This window comes from Phaenicophaeus curvirostris, chromosome 4 (genome assembly GCF_032191515.1).
Source record: "Phaenicophaeus curvirostris isolate KB17595 chromosome 4, BPBGC_Pcur_1.0, whole genome shotgun sequence".
In the NCBI taxonomy this organism is placed as follows: Eukaryota; Metazoa; Chordata; class Aves; order Cuculiformes; family Cuculidae; genus Phaenicophaeus; species Phaenicophaeus curvirostris.
Genome location: NC_091395.1, coordinates 18,239,332 through 18,259,473, shown reverse-complemented (window position 1 = coordinate 18,259,473; position 20,142 = coordinate 18,239,332). Strand labels below are relative to the sequence as shown.

General features: G+C 41.6%; 1 protein-coding gene across 3 annotated transcripts in view; it reads right to left on the bottom strand.

The window, feature by feature from the left end:
* The window catches only part of AFF1 (ALF transcription elongation factor 1), a 106,625-nt gene extending 89,235 nt beyond the window's left edge, over window positions 1-17,390 (bottom strand). For 2 of the 3 annotated variants that reach the window (XM_069855359.1, XM_069855360.1), the window contains exon 1: window positions 17,323-17,390. In XM_069855359.1, the coding sequence (XP_069711460.1) occupies window positions 17,323-17,357 (35 nt within the window). In that variant the 5' untranslated portion in view covers window positions 17,358-17,390. Of the gene's footprint in view, window positions 1-6,292; window positions 6,435-17,322 lie in introns of those variants that run through there. The other variant, XM_069855361.1, reaches the window with a different exon arrangement.
* Window positions 17,391-20,142: the final 2,752 nt, after the last annotated feature.

Sequence of the window (20,142 nt, the reverse complement as noted above, 5' to 3'; positions counted from 1 at the left end):
CTTAACTGCCAGCATACTCCTTATACTCAAATTAGGATGATTTTTTCCAAAACAGCCTATTAGAAGGAGACAATTCTTGAGAAATAGCTACAGACTAGTTATGAAGAAGAGTTCCTAAGCTATGCTTGTAAAGATGAATTATCTCAAAAATATGCTCTTAAGCACAATCTAACAAACTGCAGAAGCACAAGAATATTGAAAGTAATTTCTTAGATATATCTACAGCTCTCCAAATATGTGAATAACCTTTTACTGTTATACATTGTCATAATTCCTTTACATTTCAAATATTAGCAAATACACACTTTTCAAACTGTAACACCCATAACTCAGCTCAGGGAAAAGGCACATGTACTCATGCTCTCTCACATACACACACCAGCTGCTAAACACTACTGTGCAAGGAAGGAGCTGGTCAATCATTGATAAATACATCATTGGCTGCCTACAGATTACAGAGAATAGGGTATCCTAAGCAAAAAATTTAGAGAATAAAAATACTACCATATGCTTGCTAGTTTGCCCTTTTGTTTCTTTTTCAAAAGGGCTTCTGTTGTAGTCTTCTTGCTTAGGTTTTCATGAATTGGGAGTAGGGGTGTTTATTGTTGTTTTTGTCACTTTTTCTTTTTTACAAGTACAAAAAAAAGAAATCCCCATTTTTTTGCAGTTCTTAGAATAAGTTTTACTGTTGTCTCTGAGGTTAAACATTAACAATACGCTTGTTGAACTTTCTCTAAAAAATTAAAGCGGGAACATTATTTTATCTTAACCTGATGGGCAGGAACTGCAAAAACAGCACTAAAGGAAAACTTAGGTCACTGGTACCACAAACACTCAGTACAACTGAAAATGACAACTCTACACACTAAACAATATCTATGCCTAAACTAATCAGAAGACAAACGTCTTCACGGTGCATATGGCACCCATGATGAAGGTTGCCTATCGAAACCTACCTGACAACTCAGCTTGACAATGCTGAAACAGTGTTAACATTGGCAGAGCACCTCCTCAAATGCAGCTGTGTGTGCACACACCTACCTTTTCCCCCTCCCTTCCTTACACCTCTCCCTTCACTACAAGAATAAGACAGCAAAAGAAATGCACGTTTTAAAATCTGAGCAGTAAATTAAGGTGATTAACAATTTCTACTCCTCAGCCGTGTCGAAGAGAGCTGGGGGCTACTTCTGCACAAAACAGTATTCACAGCTGAGAGGAAACACAGGTGGAAAGGATTTTGCCTCTTACCACTTTCCACAGCCACTCGATTCTGCATAGATCTAGAATGCAACTTCTCTTCCCCTAACTGTCTGTGAATAATGCAGCTGTGGAAGATCTGCTCACAGCACATGCAGTAGCTCTTATCTGTTCCCAGTAAAAACATCCTGCTGGAGCAATGCAGCTCTGTCTTAATCCACCTATGATAGCTGCATTTTGGAGCAATATCTGCCCCAGCCAGTTGTTCCACCCCAGCCAGTGCTACATTTGTCTTCTCATTTTTATCATGGACACAGATGAACTGCAGCAGCCAAAACTGCAAAACATAACACAGACAGTACATTTTTCGCTATGATATACCACAGGGGGAGAAGAAAAATCTCCATATTGTGTTCAAGCCTGAACAGGATGAGTACATTCCCATTTTTTTGAGGCTCAGGCATCTCTGAATTAAAGTAACTCTCATCATGTTGCTGGCAAGCTAGGCAGTGAACCAGCCTCTGCGCTCCCAAGTTCGTTGTGCCAGAACCAGGCCTTAGGAAGACACCCTGTGCTTGGTAGAGATGTCTTCCTCACTTCACTGTAGTCTACCTCACAAAGAATGTCTTCGTAGCATTCCTATGTACTTTACTGAGACAGCTTTTCTATTATATTTTAAAAGGCATTTAAAAGCTTCATACCATCATTCACCATGACTACGCTCAGAAGGAAAGCACTGAGAATTTATGCAGTTCATTAAAAGCTTGTTTCCTGCTATTCATGCTGCATCTTGCTGTTAACTAGCAAATTACTTTCTTCTAAAAAGCAGTGAGAAAATGCTTCTCTCTGCAATACACATCAAACCCAGGAAAATTATGTGACCTAAGGAAAAATTCCTTTCTATACTGGCTCAGGTATTCCACAACAGTATTCAGAGTTTTCAAGGGCTATTACAACTTGGAACTCCCACAGCAAAAAATCGAGCAAAACCAAACAAAAAAAAATCCCCAAAAAACACCATAACATACACACACAAAAAAAAACAACAACAAAAAACCCACGCAAACCCAGCAAATCCACTTCCCTGTGAGTACCTCTTCTTGGAGTAGGGGGCTACAGCTGCAGGCCAGCTCCAAAGCAATAAACTCCAGGCTCAGAAAGTCTAGACAATAAGGAACTGTGAATTGAAAATCCCCAGCAGCCCACAAAACACGCCATGGATCATCTGTGCATTTTGTTCTGGAGAAAACAGGGTTGTATTTCTAAAAGCAGGGCTAGTAGTGGTGTACAAGCAAAAGCAATGGGGGTTCACAGGCTGTTCTGGCTTTCAACAAATAAGTAAACCCCATTGTTTCAACCCTTCTTCACGTACATCAGCTGACTGGAATGCGGCATCTCCAATACTGGCATATGCCAGTATCAACAGGCCTCACAAATGAAATAAGTTGTGAAACACCACAGAATGAAATCAAACGGCATCATTCAATATAGCTCCTCCTCAGGGAAAAAAGCCCCAGCATTATTCATCATAGAAGGAACTGGTTTGCTGCATTTACTATGTTTTAAATGCAGATACAGCCACATTTCATTTCTGCATAGCATCACCTTTATTTTCCACCAAAATGAGCAGTACAGCCTCATTTCAAGACTCTTCTGTGTTTAACTGGTATGACTTGGCTTTAGCAGGTGGAAATAGAAGGCTTCTCAGACTGCTGTCCATCATTACCCTTCCCTGCAGAGCTGACTCAGGAAAAAGAGCAAGGTTAGCTTAGCTGGGATGACAGCACAACACTCAGATTTCATGTTGCTCTAACTGCTACTGTATTCACCTGCGTACAAAGGTTAGGAAATTGCACTCATCATGCATACCTGCAATCAAACTAATCATGACCACTTTGAAAGGCAGGTCAAGTGACAACTGGAATTACCTAGCATCCATACCAAGAAAGTATTTATTTTTCCACCAATTTTAACTAAAATAAGCATAACCAACAGGGTCTACAGACAATTTAAAATTATCCCAACCAGCCTTACAAAAGCAATCTACAACTTCAGAAAAGCAGCTAATAATCTAAAGGTTCTCAGCTTGTGATGACTGCAAATGCGCACACATTTTAGTGAAGAATGAAGCAGTAGAAGAGAGACAGGTTCTGCCACTCAGTGAAGGAGCCACATCCACATGCCTCACTGATTGCTGGTAGTAGCCAGTAGCGAGTGCAGAAGCCACTCTGTCCTACACACCTCCCAGGGGTCCTGACATATCTCAAAACAGCCAAGCAGCATGTAATGAACATCACACCCACATTTAACTAGAAAGTAAACTTGTCCTCTTTCAGACTAATTCTGCTCCTGCTCACACGTTCCTGAATATACCATAAAAACCTGACACAAGCCCTGTTGCCTGGGGACACCACAGGCATCAGATCATCCACGCATTCCAGAAGCGAGTGCATAGAAAACTACAGCTGCAAACCTACAGCTCAGCTAGCAACTTAAAAAAAAGAAAATCTATATTATACACAAAACAACACTAACTGGAGGATAGTTTCTCCACCTAATGGCTCTAGATACAAGCTATTTACAGTAGGTATCAGTAGAAACTGATCATTCTCAAACAGCTGAAAAAGATCATATGCAACTCATCACATAATCATTTCTTAACCTTTAATATTTTTAAAAAGGTTACAGCATCCATTGGTGCATCGGTGTCTCAGTCATCACTATGGCAGTTTTTAAAACACTGAAGAGCCACAACAGGCACATTTTATCCCCTTACACACCTTACTCCTTCCACCTTTCAAAACAGTGCTAGGTGAATTGCCCAGAATCACATCGCTGAAGCTGAAGAAAAGATGCGGGATTTTCTTGTTACCAAACAATATCGTCCCCAATGTCACATCCCTTCCACTAGCTTAAACACACAGCATGCGAGAAAGAGCAAACACAAGCAGATGGAGGACTGCCAGAAGGCCACATACAGAGTGACATGCAAAACACTACGGTGCTCTGTATCATACCACCTCATTAGTAGTTTACTGAGCTTGCAGATATTGATTGTATTTTTTACAAAGAAGAAATCAACACAAAAAGCTCACCCACATCTTTTGTCAGCTACCTAGCAGAGTAAACCCTCTGACGTGTTTTGGCAAACGAACTCTGGAGACACGTGGCCTCACTGTTCCATGCAGTATAACTTTAATTATTTATCGTGAATATGAATTCATCCTTCACTAGGCTTTTTGGCAAATACAATCTCTCTCTTCTGCAAAAAATTAATTTCTGCCGGTCATATTCACTCCTACTTTCTTTCAAATGTCTTAGAATAAGCAATAACCAGAGACTTTAACAGTGATCTTAAAGCATACAGATATTATCTTCCTATTCACTAGACAAATGCCCTGGCACAGTTTTACAGGTTGAGCACATCACTGCGTCCTAATAAAAGCAAAAGCAAATACAAATGATGGAGGAGCGAATACAATGTACAGAATGACAGGTGCACGTGTTGCCTCCATGCCCATGGCAGGTGTGAGGAGCGGTCCTTTTACTTGCCCTGCATTACTCAACCCTTGGTCCATTTTCCTCTGTTTCACTTTGAGCCACTGAATGTATAAAACTTCATTCTCTAAGCTATTCACCTTACAGGATATGGATGTTGTTCGCAGATCCCAGTGCCAGCCGCGCCCTTTCTTGGCCAGTTTGCTGAGGCTGCGGGCTAGTGTTCTCTCATGTGCCCTCCTGCCACCCAAGAAAATGGCTGTGCGACCTCCAAGACATCAAGTATGTCCCTGGCCTTGGAGCCAAGCCAGGCTGCGACGCCAGCCAGCAGCATTAAGATTTATGCTGTATCCTCTTTTAGCATGCCGGCCTATTAAAGCAACCCACTGATAATGCAGGCCAGTAAATCACACGAATAAGTGACCATGCAAAGGAAAAAAAGATGCTGAAAAATTAAACCTTTGCCTCTTTGTTAAGTACTCTCAGTCTCCCCACACAGGGAGAGAGAGCAGGCAGTCGGACCTAGGGAAGAGTTCAGTTGCTAATGAAGCAATCAATCTTCCCCCTCCTTCCTCCCTAAACCTCAAGGGCTCTGTCATTTTGCAGCTTGTAATTTAAAGCCGGCTCTCGGCTTCAAACCTGCAGAAAAACACCACTGTGAAAAGACACTGCGAGTGCCAAACTTCTGCATAGGATTTGCCACCATTTTTAATTTTTCTTTGACCGTCTGAAGGAAAGGGGAGCAGGGTGACCGCTTGGTATGGGACTAAAGAAGAAAAAGAGGAGTTTCTCTCTTCGGCATTTCTGAAATGCCCATTTAAGCACTGCAAAAGCTAAAAGGCATTTAATAGGTGCTTTAAATAGCGCTGCTTCATCAAGTGCTATGACTTAAGGAAAGCTGCCTCCCCCATGCTGAGTGTGAAATTCACTTTAGACAGGATGCACCCCCCACCCCCAACCCCGGCTGGCGAGAAGCCGTTTCTATAAAAACACAGTCAAAGGATTTAGCCAAAACTGGTATATTTGCTTCAGTTTTGCTCCCTGACAGCAACTACTTCGGATTATTCTTTTTCATACTCTCCTCTACAACCATTTTCTACCCTCTCATCTACCCAGCTCTGCACACAGGCAGACGCGACCCGCTTCCATTTCACACAGGCAGCCCCAGCCCAACCAAATACAAACCGGGTGCCTTTTAAACCTTGCTGCGAGCAATCACAGAAACTTGTTTACACCGTGCAGGTTACAGAGAGGGTAAAAAACCCCAAACAAATAACAGACGAGACCACAAAGGAGAAGAAAATCGGTTTTAAAGCGGTGCTAACTTGTCGGATAGGGAGAGATTTGACAGGGAACTACCACGGTAACGCTGTTACTACCGTTTCTCCCGATAAAATAAAGTTTACGACGAGAGGAGGCGGTGGGCGCTTCAGTGAATAAAGTCCACGAACAGAAGTTATCCAGGACGTGGGCGCAGACGTAAAAACCAAGAGCGAACCGTGCCCGGGAAGGAGCGAGGGCATCACGAACCACACCGGACCGCGAAACGGCCTCAACGCAACCCACCGACAGCGACCCAAGTTATTTAACGCCGTACCTCGACTGGGCAGCCATCGCGAAGTTTATTCCGCCGAGCGTCCTCTATCCATGAGCTCCCTACCCGGCTGTCCAGGCTCTAGCCGGCTGCCAGAATCTTCTCTCCCATTTGATGCTCCCTCCCTACCCCCGCCGGCTCCCGGCGCCCGCGGCCGAGCCCCCCCCCCCGCCCCGTCACGGAGCCCCCGCTTCCCCCGCGCGGGCGGGCAGGCGCAGGGCCGGTGACACCCGCCGCGATCGACATCCGGGCTCAGCGCCCTCCCCCGGGCGGCGGCGGGGGGCGGGCGGCTCCCGGGGCTGCCCGGCGGGGGAAGCGGGTCCCGCATCCCGCTCGGAGGCGCAGCCCGGGCCCCCTCCATCCACGCGTGAGAATCGCAGAAAGGTTGGGGTTGGAAGGAACCGTAAAGATCACGAGTGGCTGCGGTTGATACTCCCAGTGCTGGCTCCCTGCCTTTTGTCGCATCCCGAGGGCTCCCACATCCCACTCTCTCCCGAGGCGCCGCCTGGGCCGGGGGGAAACACTCTCCGTAGAATCACAGAACGGTTTGGGTTGGAAGGGACCTTAAAGATCACGGGTGGCTGCGGTTGCTACTTCCAGTAGCAGCTCTCTGCCATTTGTCGCATCCCAAGTGCCGTGGGACTTTTTTTGTTTAGTTGTGTAGAGAAAGAAAAGAAAATGGCTCACGTAGTTGTCAACAATTTCCAAACAAATACAGAACCCAGGTATAAACGTGGATCCCATCTGGCCACACATCTGTCGCAGATGAAACCAGAGTGTACTACTGAAACTGCAGGTATCCAGACTTGAAACTGCAGGCTAAGAAAAATAATAATAATAAAAAAAATTGTTATGCAATTTCTTCTGGGCTCAAGTCCTGACGCAGTTTGCAGACTCACTCAGAAAGCAGCAATACCTGTCCTTTGCTCTGGGTGTTCCTTGGCACAATTATAAAAACAAACGACTCCTGCAACTCCTTTCAACCAGTAATTAACCAAGCCTTCGTCAGGCAAAAGCATTTATCTAAGATCCCTTCAACTTTTCTCAGCAGACTATACAGCTGAGATTTCTAACACTGCCACAACATTACAGTCCTCCTAATTTTCTGTTTTAAAGCACAACTTCTGTCGAAGTACTCAGCAGATACCACAGTTTTACAACCGAGTCACAGCATATGATAAATTACAATTTTAAAAGGCTAATCATATAAAGCTCCTACAAGCATATAATTGTAATAGCTAAAAATATAAAAATTATCAGAAAGCATTTGTGTGTTTTCCCCCGTTCCTTGTCTTTACCCGAACCCAAAAGATTCTAAATAGAAAGCCACAACAGAACAAGTAGTTCCAATTATAAAGTAAACAGATAATGCTATTGTTAAATCAGATAATCATGGACTCAATGCTCATAAGTGACTGGGGATTTGAGGTGTCACCTTGATGATGGACAATTCCTATTATGAAATCAAAAAAATACCCTCAAAAACTTAAATAAAAATCACACAAACAAAACCAAAACCCACACCCAGGATTCTGTGAAATTCTTTGAAATCCTAAAAATGCTGGTAAAACCACTATCATCTCTGAAGACAAGATGACAATTTCACATCAACTAAGGAAACCCAGGAGATCTGGACAAAATAATAACAGAAGTTATCCAGGCAGCAGACACTCATCACCAGAAACAGTAACTGTAGCACAGAACCCTTGACTCCCAACAAAGCACACATTTCACACTTACACACTCACCCACTAGCGTACACACTTTTTAGCGCAAAACTAAGCTTGCAGAAGTAGCTATTTAGTGCAAATTTCTTGTGTAAATGAGACTGTACAGAAGGCAGCAAGAAACGATTACTGTGTATGTCCAGTGGAAGGGACATAACTAGATTAACATTAAATCCTCATACAACACTTATTTAAAAGGGCAGCTCCAAAGAGACTAGTATCAATCTCACGGTTACAAACAGGGTATGGAAGATGGGTGCTATGACTTGCCCGGCATCAACCAGGTGGCCAAGAGAAAAGCATAGAAGGGAAGACAAGCATCCTGGATTGCAGGGGGCATCTTCAAATAGGTAAACTACCGACTAGTATTAGAGTTGCTAACGCTGATAGCCACTACTTCTTTTTTTGCAGCACTTTATAAATTCAAAGCACTGTAGAAATACTAGTCCTCTGTCAAGATGGGAGCAGAGCATCTCTCTTTTCTGTATAAGTCTAATTCAGGCTCTTAGCACTGATAACTTCATACCAGTGACTATGAGAACTTTCAGCCAGGTTGCAATATGTACATACCACACATGGTAAAAACTCTTCTCTGAGGTACTACAGAAAAACAAGATAGAACATTCTTGTCTACAACCTCTTGCTTTTGCCTTCAGTTGTGTCATAACCTGGAGGAGGCTTTTTGCTGCTTTTTATTTTTATTTTGTTGAAGCTGAACTAATTGATTTTCATATGAGGAGATTTTCAGATAAGACACAATCCCAGGGAAACACACTCTACCCTTAAGCCCCTTTTCTGCCACGAAAGCGCCAAATGAACAAAGAAAGCAATAGTGAGGCAGGAATGCTATGCAGATATGCGATGTTCATGCCTTTGCTGTTAGGAAAGCAGCTTAAGCAGGAGGGTTTCAGCACTTTACAGTGAAAAAAAACCCAAAACACTACTGTGGGGACTACCACTGCTGAGCTGGATTCAAAAATGTTTAATTCATCTCAGGTGAAATATCTCCCCTTCCCGCAGCCTTTAAAAAAAAAAAAAGTTTCGACTCCCAGATGAGTACCCCAGCCTTTGAACCATTGCTGGTCTCTCCTATTCAACTGTCACATTTTGATGAGTTATTAGATAGTGGTGAGGGAAGGAAGAGAGACTGAAGATAGCCAAATTGTCACTTGAGGACACAAGAAACTGAAGCTTCTTAAATAAATATTTCAAAATAAAATAGAAATTGGCAACAGTTCTTAAAAAGCTTGGGGGGCAGGGCAGGTTTGGGTCCCTCCCCCCCCTTTTTTTTTTAATTTTGCAAGACAGAATCAGAATAATTTAGGTGCCTGAGATACCCAGACATCAGTTAATGCAACTTCTGCCCTGAAAGCACAATCAACTTGATTTAAGTTGTATTGAGAATGGAGAACGTACAACCTCTCTGGGCCCTGCTCTTATGATCCACTTGTAATTTCCTGTGTTGCAAAATGCATCTGTTGCCTCCCATTCTTTCACTGTTCATGTCTGACAGAAGTCTGCTCCTCCCTACTCTTTATGTTCACCAAGTAGCAACAGACCCCTCTGAATGCTTTCTTGCCTAGGAAATCAAACTCAGCTCTCTTGGCTTCTCCTGTACTTTGTGCGCTCCAGCCTGTTTATCCTGATATTTCTGCACTGTATTTCCCTTGTCATCTCAGTGTCTTTCCTCTGCTAGGCAGCATGATCTCCCCCAGCATCAGACAAAGGGGAGTCTAGCTAATGCAGACTAGGCTATGTTTTCTACAAGGGCACACTGATGGCTCCTGTTCATCTTGTTGACTAGGACAATCAGCCTGCCTTCAAGGCAAAGCCTGGGATTCAATACAATGTATCTTACCAAAACCAAAATAAGAGTAACTGCAGCTTCCAAAATGCGTGCTACATTTTAAATCATTACTTAAAAAAAGAAATCCCACATCCTCTCTCAAGCTCACGCATCACTCCAAGGGACTTGATTATTCTTCCTATGAAAAGCAGTGGAAAATAATAATGCTGAGAGTCTGACACCTTCAGAGAAGAGAATATATTTAACTGCTGCTAGAAAGTTCTAAGTGTAAACAAAAGCACTGATAATTAAACATGCTAATACCAGCAGCAAAACTGCATATCCAGCCAATATTTTGGAGGGGATTTCCAAGCAAACACAAAGATCCTACTTGCCCCAGAGAGCTATATATATAATTATCTTCTGCAAAGTCAGAAGTTAGAAAATAGGGGATAAGGAAAGGGAGGCATTTAATTATTTGAATAGCTACTTAATTTTAAGTAAAGTAATAAGAATTCGTTTATCATGTATATCTTTCATGCAAGCAATAAGAAAACTCTCATTTTTAAAAGCAGAGATACTGCCCAAAGAAAGGAAGTGAGTTGAAATCCATGCCTCTATCTCAAAGCTTTATCTTAAAGTTTAGGGGTTTTCTCCCTATACCTATCTAGATCAGTACTTCTGAAGATTTGCAAACTATTGATAGGAAGAGAGCTCTACCAAGTTGAATTTATGGTTCCTCCAACATATTATTCCGCTGTTTAAGCAAAGAAACAAAAATTCACTGCTATACTAAGTTGAACACTCTGCACATCCAGTGCTGCAAATGCAGAATACCAACATGAGGAAGGACACTTTTGTCTACCCCACAGTTCCCACATCTTGCTAAGACCTCTGGAATCCACACCTCCCTGAGAACATACTAACTGGTGTTTCCATAGCTAGTCACAGAGGCTGTAACTGTTTTCTACATGTTACAAGAGATTTTGCACTTGAATCAAAGCTGCCACCAAATATTGCTAAACACAGCAACACGTTCATGTTGTATAGATGGCTAAGTGGATGTACAAAGCAGGCAAACAAATTACTTGATGTCTACCCTGTAGAAATCCTTTAATATAGATGATATTCAGCATTTCTTTCTCCATGACCTACACTTCAACTAACTCCATCCCAACTTCCCAGGCAGAGGGAATGCTACTCCACACTCCCAAAGCTGTATCAGGATATCAAATCTTCTACTTACCTAGAAATTAATTTGGACCAGGGCCTGCAGCCCAGACTACATTTTCAGATGTACAACATCCAGAAAAATCATTAAATAAAAGGGTCAGTTTCCTTTCTATGAGGCCAGCTTCAGACTTTCTGAAAACATGCCTGGATGCTTCAGTCCAGTATGAAGAGACTAACAGAGAAGAATGGGATATTTTGAACCATTTGCCTGCACTTAACCAGGCTGCAACCCATTCACTATTCAAGAAAACTTAATAAAATCCATACTTCTAGACTTCTTCCTCATCTCCAACACTAAATAAAGCTTTTGTTTGTACAGGCTGCACAGATATGCTGCTCAGGATATTTTAAGGACTGTGTTGTCTTCTGGCTGGTAGCAGGTTCCATTCGGCACTGTGGACGGACATACGCACACAGAATCACACAGAATAACCAGGTTGGAAGAGACCCACCGGATCATCGAGTCCAACCATACATCATCTAATATCATGACATTTAAAATTTCATGCAATGAAACACAGTAAGCCAACTTTTTATTTATATATCTATATACACACACACTCAGTGCATGCAGCAGTCTTCGATTTGCTCTATGCTCCAAGGTTTAAATATGTCTCAACAACTCGAAGCTTTAACAAGAGATACCACTGTGTACACAATCATGTAGTTATGGAAGAAGCCAGCATCTTGAATATGATACTGAATGCAATTAAATTTGTATTAGATAGTTTCAGGATGAACAAGCAGCAAGAGATCACTGCTACCTCTTCCTTAGGATGCGAGAAGGGGAGATTATAGTGAAAACAATTAAGGACCCCCTAACATATGTGGATAGAATTATGCAACACATGAGGGTTTTATTCTGGTTTAGGCATGCTTAAATTGGGCAGGAGAAGGATGTTCTCTAGGTCATATGAGCACTTTCAAAGTTGGAAAGAATTGGTAAGGTGGAAACAAAGGTTAGGATCAGAAAACACCACCCACTTCACTTCCCTATGTCCTCCCATCTCTTCCATGACTCTATGGTATTCAGTCACTTTTGACCACAAAATGCATTTTCCTCCTCTTTAAAGCATTAATCTGACCCCTTACCAGCTTAATTTGTGTGATGGTAGAGTAGTGCCTAAGACGACACCAGCTACAAGTGTAGCTTCATTTGTCTCGATATGTGCTAACACATGGACACTCTTCTCCAGTGGCAAAATATGTCAAAGAAAAGTGATAAATAACAAGCAGAGCTGCTTTCTGTTTAAAACCCTCTCCAGCTAATCATATAAATTTTCTTAATCCAGATAGCTGAGACTGGAGGTTTCCCCATGTTTCATGTTATCATGAACACAATTTCATGTTATCTCCCTGAAGATTAAATAAAATTCATCTTGGTTCTTTCGGGTAGAACAACAGATAACGGAAAAAAAATCATACATTTACCACAACAGCTAAGTTTCAGGTAAAAATGTCACAAACAACATGCTTTGTTTGCATCAGAAGTTTCTAGCAGCTTTTAATGCCTGTTTCCCCTCCCCCTTAAAACCAGTTGTTCATGTGCTTCTTGATTCCAGTGGTGTGAAAAGGGATTCATCTTTAACAGGGTATGGGCTTTGTGGCAAAGCCTTCTTCATTGATCCAAAGTATACAAGACTGTGCCCAGATGAGGCATCTGCACTGGAAGCACAGAGGCTTTCCAAGAGAACAAGGACTTTGAAGAGATGGGGCAGAAGGAGATAAGCCACCATGACATTATTCAGCTTCTGTATTTCAGCACTCATCTCACAAATACCTATGAAACCCTCCAAGACAGTAAAAGAAAGTCTAACCCCACTTCACACTGCCAGGTAAGAACTGCCCTACCATCAATTTCTTCAAAGCACACAGCAGAAACCTCTGCCGAAGCTCTGAAGAGCTCGCAAGCCTGCAGGTAAATTTAAAGGGTAGCCAAATAAAACTGTGGCACAGAAACAGCTGCTGGCTTTTTTTTTTTTTTTTTTTTAAATTATTATTTCCGCATACCTCTTGAGCACAGATACACTGTGATGAAAAGGATGTGACTATTTTTGGACAGGCAAGCACTCAAAAATTAAGAAACGTTAATATCACTCACATCCCATGGACCACTGTTAGTCCTTCGGAGAGACCTACCCTAGGATTGAAACATTTGCTTGGAGCAGAAAGGGACTTAATGTTCACAAGCTGTTTGGGCCTTGTTCCTGAAGCCTCTACCTCACTCCTCTCAGTTCACAGCTCAGCAAGGCTTCTTGCAGAAGTAGCACAGCTATCCCAAGTGGGTCCTAAACAGAGCCTTCCCACAGTATTAATGCCATGGAAAGCACAGTGATGGTCCAACACACCTCTACAGTGGTGACGCTATGCTACAGGCCCTGGTATCTATGGCTGTACCTGGCAGAAAGTCTACTTTATTAAGCAGCATCCAAGCAACAAATACAGCAGAAGTCATTACCTTCCACTCATCTCCAAATCCCTGTACCTCATAACTTGTGAACTTCTGTCTTCAAGGGGTCCTGCTGTATTACAGAACAGTCGCGAAGCCGGTAGAAAAACAAAGAGATGGGTAAAGACAAGCACCCTAGGAAATCTCATCTGTGTCTCTAAATTGTTACCTTAAGCTTACTTAAAACATCTAAATCCTGATATATTGTATTCTTTACCTAATTGTCTCTTCCCTGCCTCCAATTTGTGTCATACCGAGTTTGGTTTAACAGTGAATAAAAAAAAGTGGATCAACATAAACTGTTAAAAATATATGAAAAAAGTCACCATAATGTCATGGTATACACAACCCCTGAAAAGAGTATGTAAGTAATATCAATACTCAAATTCTTTGAACCCGCAGCAAAACTAAACTAAACTATACTAAACTAAACTATACACTAAACTAAACAACTATACACTAAACTAAACTATATTAATCGCACAGTTTAGGTGGAAGAAGATCCTGCCAACTGTGGGAAGAGATGATAAACAGTATCAGGCCTTGAAGCAGGAAAAGACAGGGAGACCTGGACACTGGGACTAGACTTCCTCTAGCGTTGCTCACAATGATAGAACAACATCCTACTGCTGAATTACAGGGTTTTTTTGTGCTCCTAGGAAAACATCTACAGGGAAAGAACAGGTGAAAAACACTAGAAGTGTAATGGGTGGAAAACAGCAGCTGAAGTTTGCTGAAGATAAAAGGAATTGTAAAATAAAACAAAACTGAGCATTCCTCTCTCTCAAAACTTTAGTAAGTATTCGTTTCAGATTTTCTAAAATATCCCACTTCCACATAGTTACTGGTGTTTTCCAAAAAGCAAAAGCAGGCAAGTGCCTGCTTCTCTTAACAGAGATAAGTAATAATTCCTGTACTGTGCTAGCAGCCACTTTCCATTCTTAAGGAAAAGAAGAGGGGAAGCAGATCATTGAACATCATACCCTGAATAAAGCCTCAGAAATCCTATGCCACAAACATTTCATATGAAGAAAATGCTGTTCTGATGCTTCTTTTAAAGCTTCAGCCATACAACAGAGGCATTGTGTTCCCTGCCTCTGGATTCTGGCTCACCAGCTAGCCTAACAACAAAAATACGTCGTTTTTGTTGGAAAATTTTATGAAAACTTCTAAGTTCCTATGGAACATTTCAAGCCCGACAAATCAGTGTTTCCTCAAAAAAAGCTTTCTGTCAGAATATATCCTGTCAACTGTAGTCCCCTTCCTTACATCTGTCTTCAGATTAGCAGACTGCAACTTTTCTAGCCTTTTTTTATTCACTAATCAGGGATGCAAGTTTCCCCTTTTTCAGATCCTCGTCTCTGAAAGGGCTATTGTACATGAAGGAAACTGTCTCCAGCAAGTAAAACACAAACAAAATGAATCAATAAAACACACTTTTCATACTCTTCAGCTCTTCATAAGCTCAGGAAGGCACTCTTGAAGTGAACGTGGTTACTAAAGCAATACCTTTCAAAAACCTAACAGGAAAAGCTTCCTACCGTATTTAAGCTATTTATGAGCATTTTAATTTTAGAAGATCCATTCTTATCTACCTATGTGTTAAATGAGAATGGGGTTCTCCAGAGATAAAGCTTGTGATTTAAATACTGCATAGAAATGCAAATCCAACAGAAAACCAGATGAAGATGTGCAGGCAATTCCTGAAAGTGCCAGACTACTGACCTCAGGCATCAGGGGCAAATCACAGGATGTGGGTACATTATGTGATTTTTTACATTATTATTTTACATTATGTTCGCAGCACTGCCTCACCTGGCCATACACCTATTCATATCTGGACATGCTGAACAAAAGGCAGCTGAGATTTAGAAGAAAAAAACCCCAACTGTTTAAAGTTTAAAGCATAAATCAACAACATTTTCAGATAAACTGCAGAAGCTGTTACATTGCCAAAACCAGTACTCAGAGCATTTACAACAGGGTCTGGCACTCCTAAGAAGGAAGACTGGTACCTCTCTGTGCACCGCTAACAATGCCTGTCATACCTGAGTGTTGGTTCAGTACTACTAAGCTCACACACCCATAGATTTTCAAAGTAATTACATGATATTTTATCTCCAGCCTTGTTCATCTGTTCAACTTATTCCTTCTGAAGCAACTGAAAGTTTTCCACAGCTACACAGAGCATGAAGAACCCATTCTTTAAATTAGTTATTTTTCACTTGCTATGAAATTTAATTGCTCCTGTGCCCTTTCTGTTATAATTCTATTTGGGGGGGTGGGGGGTTCAGTGGGCATGCATGGGGGTGGTATCATTAAAGAAATCTTTTCACATCTTTGTTTTCAAGAAGCATAAAAAAAAATCAGCAACAACAAAATGTTAACAGCAGCAATCAGTATCCAGCTTTTATTCAACGAATGTGATTTAGGTACTATTCAAAGGGGAATACAGCATCCCTTCACTATGGAAAAAACGTAACATGACATTATGCTAATAAACATATGATAATCCCTTAAGTTTGTGGGATAAATTCTGGAAGTTTACAGTATTGTGAAACAATCAAGCAGAGAACACCAAGGAAAAAGGAATACATACCAAGCTATATTAATATCATTAAATTCATAGCCAGTAACCTTTCCTGAAATATATTTTCTGTAAATTAAAACATTTATTTGTATATACCTAGAAGTAGGCCAAAGCTTTTCAAAACATGTCATTGCATTGCACTGCATCAGGTTTTTTAAACAGACACACACCCTTACTTCCAGCCTTCAAGAGTCACTGTTGTCCTTTAATTAAAATGTGTTCTCCCAGCTCTGTTGACAAGAAACCCATCTTACCACTGGCATTTATTGCCACTGATGAGTCCTCCACTTTTGGAGGTGGAAAGGGCCAAATGGATACTGTGATTCCTGGCCCGACACAGCTGCAGACAGACTTTTCATTTGCAAGGGTGACATCTGCACCAGGCCAGAAGGCAAGGATCATGCACCATAAAGGCTCTGCTGGCCCAGACCAGCAGGACAACCTCTCAGCCCCACAAGCCTCCCCAGCTGTCAGCACCCTTCTTCCCTGTGTCTCCTTGCTACCTGTATAGAAAAACAGAGGCTGCAGTCCCAAACCCTACACAAATCTAACAAGGGCTTGATACTCTTGTGTCTTTCACCACCAATAGTCAAGGAACTAACCAGGGTACAAACATAAAACACAGAATTTCCAGGGCTCCACATATTTGGGGGAAAGGAGATAAATTAACCTTATCCCCAAACTCCTGCCTCTAATGCACAGCTGGAAAACAAGCAAAATTCAGAAACTCATACACATAAGCACACACAAAAACCAGTTTAACAAGGTAAATGAAGCCCTGTGCTGTAAGTAATGGCAGCAAGCCTGAAGAAGGCTGAGGCAGCAAAACTTGCTGTTGACCCTGATTCAGTTAAGCACTTCTCAACAGGCTTGATTTATAGAAGCTTCTTGAACTTAGCACTTTCCAGAACCCAAGCTAACTGCCAACAGCACACCCTACCTGTGCAAATCGCAAAAAGCACTTACTTAATCTAATGCTGTCCACTCCACCACTAAAACATGTCCCTAAGCGTCATATCCACATGAAAATATCATTGAGACCCAGTCTCAAACACTGTTCATTTGAAAACAGATTCAAGTTACAAAACGCAACAACTCTTTGGTAAAAGATGGCATGTTAGATTTGAAACTGTTCTGCTTCCACTCAGTCATTACAACTATTTTACTGAGGAGAGGTAGTTTTTTAAAATAATCTCAACATTTGTAACAGCAACTGGGAAGCCAGAATTACATCAAATGAATTCCTACCTGTTGTTGCTGCCCTGATTGTCTGTAGATTCCATTATGTTGTTTCCATTTGAGTCAGCTCACCTGGAAGAGAAAAAAAAAATAGATATTTAACATCTCTCTTATAGAGAAGCACGCAAGCTCTACATCAGCAGTGACAAAGACTAGCCAAGGAACATCCTTCCTCAGAGTCAGAGAGAAAAAAGGGAGAGTCGAATAAGCAAACATTAAAAATCTTCAATTTCCAAAGTAGCAAGTCATTGCAGTATAGTGATGTCTGGAACGTTTGTCACAGATAACAAAAGATGAGATCTAAACATTTATTTCCTTTGTCTATCATAGAATCACCAGGTTGGAAGAGACCCACCAGATCATTGAGTCCAACCATCCCCATCAAACACTAAACCATGTCCCTTGGTGCCTCGTCCACCCGTGCCTTAAACACCTCCAGGGAAGGTGACTCAACCACCTTCCCAGGCAGCCTGTTCCAGTGCCCAATGACCCCTTCGGTGAAAAATATTTTCCTAATGTCCAGCCTAAACCTCCCCTGGTGGAGCTTGAGGCCATTCCCTCTCGTCCTGTCCCCTGTCACTTGGAAGAAGAGGCCAGCACCCTCCTCTCCACAACTTCCTATATGTATCTGGTTGTCTATTCTACATTTAGTTTTCTATATTACAACAGAAATATTTATTTTAAATTAACTCTCCAAAATAGTTTTGCACTTCAAAACGAAAAAAAACACTGCAGTCATCCTCAACACTCTCCCACAGATCTTTTCAGAGTTGTGCAAATTCCTCAGTTATCCTTTGAAGTTTAAATTATCTTTCAATTACATTCAGAATGATGCTGTGAAACACTACACGACAGGAAGGTTAGATGTAACCTAAAGAATAGATTTCTTACGCATGGCAGCAAATAATTTAAATTTTTGCTGTTCACTAGGTTGACAGCATTCTCCACAATCCTCAATACTGATATGCTGAGGCACAATCTCTGCATCAAAGGCAGTTCAAGAAACAGAGCTCTGGAAAAGCTTGTAAATACCAAGAACACTCCTGTAAATGCTTCTGTTTCAGAGAGACCCGATAGAGCCACAAACACTCACTCATTACCATATCATAATGAGTGATTGCAGAAATTGGCCTTTCACTGTCTAGGAACAAGAAGATAATAATGATCTGTCTGCATGAGCAAGACAGCAGGAGCCACTATGTGACATTGGATCTCACAGCAGGTTTTCCAAAGGACTAGCAACGACCTAAGCCAGCACCTGTGCCAATCTCTGCTGAACTCTTCAGCATTCAAAACAGGGAGCTAAACTGTAGGTGGATGAGAACCAGCCTAAAGCAGAGAGACTGGGTCAAAATCTCCAGGGACATTCCATGGGCAGAGCCCGAGATATTCAACTGTAATCACTGCAGTGCTGCTAAACATATATGATCCAAACACAAGGATCACATGTAGCTAAGAATGGGACAACCAAGATAACCATTTTCCCATTCCTCCAGCAATGACACTGCATTTCAGGTCAGCTCTTAAAGAGAACTACAAGCTTGGCCAAGAGCATGACAATCCAGGCTATTGCTATAGCCTCCAGGATATTCAGTTTGATGTTAGGAATAAATATGCCATAAGAGCACTACCTTCAGACAACCAAATAGCCCTCTGATGAATGGAAACAAAGGGAGGGAGAGAAGGAGGTAGGGGGGAAGCATTAAAAATACAGCTATAGAATAAAAGGTAACATTGGTTAAAAAAAAAAAAATCAAAGTAGCAGCATTCAGGCTGCAAGGAGATAACAGAAGGGGAAGGTGGCAGTTCTACCCAGCAGGGCCCTCAGAGACAGCTAAGCTTCAGCCACTGCACAAATCGTACCATTTTGGCTGATCACAGGAAAACAGAAAGAAATCCCCTTGCTTTCCCCTGCCTCACAAAAGGCATGAACTTGAGCATATTCTCCCACAGGGCTCTTCACTCTATACCTACTTCTCACCATCTCCTGCCTGCCCCAAATCTGTCTTCAGTTCACAGTAGCACAGACAAAGCAAAGCACATGTGGAACTGATGATATCAAAATCCTTTCCACAATGCCTGCCACATGGGTGCCCTGTGCTGCTAACACATGGTCTACAAGGACTGATGAAGAAAAGAAACACACGTGGAAATACAAAAGATGCGGTAAATAAGTCTAGATTAACTGAAGTGCAAGATTACCTCAGCAAAAGCAAAAAAATCTCCAACAAAAAGAAATATGACTGAAAATTATTACATTTCAATGTGTGATACACATTTGTGGCATCTCACACTCCTGAGGGAGCAAAATGATTTACAGCTGAGGTGCAGGCTACAGTAGCATTACGTGAAGCCTTGTGAACCCCCTTAGAGCAACTGATAATAAACAAGAGCACAGATGCTTTGACAATTAGATGAAACAGCTGACCTGTTTTTAACCTCAGGTAAGATACCACCATATAACCATTCTGCAAGCCACAGAAAGACAGAGGCCACTGAACATGGGAATCCCGTCAGACGCCCATCTCAGCCTACAGCTACAAAGACTAAATAATACATTTGCTTACTAAGTTTAGTGTACGGATCCAAAAGCAAATAAACTCTTAATAATTGTTCCCTCCTAAGTATTATTTATTATCAACCTTTGCTGGTAAATAAACAGTCTTAAAAGAACAAGGTGCCCACTTGAATTTTAAAATAAATCAAGGCAGGGAAAGTAGGAAGCACATAGTGGAAGAAGCTATTCCAACTTTCTTTCAGCTTTTGTTTTCTTAATTCTACATTTCTGTAAAAATGTCTTCAAAATTTCAGAGGAGTTTCCTCAGCCAA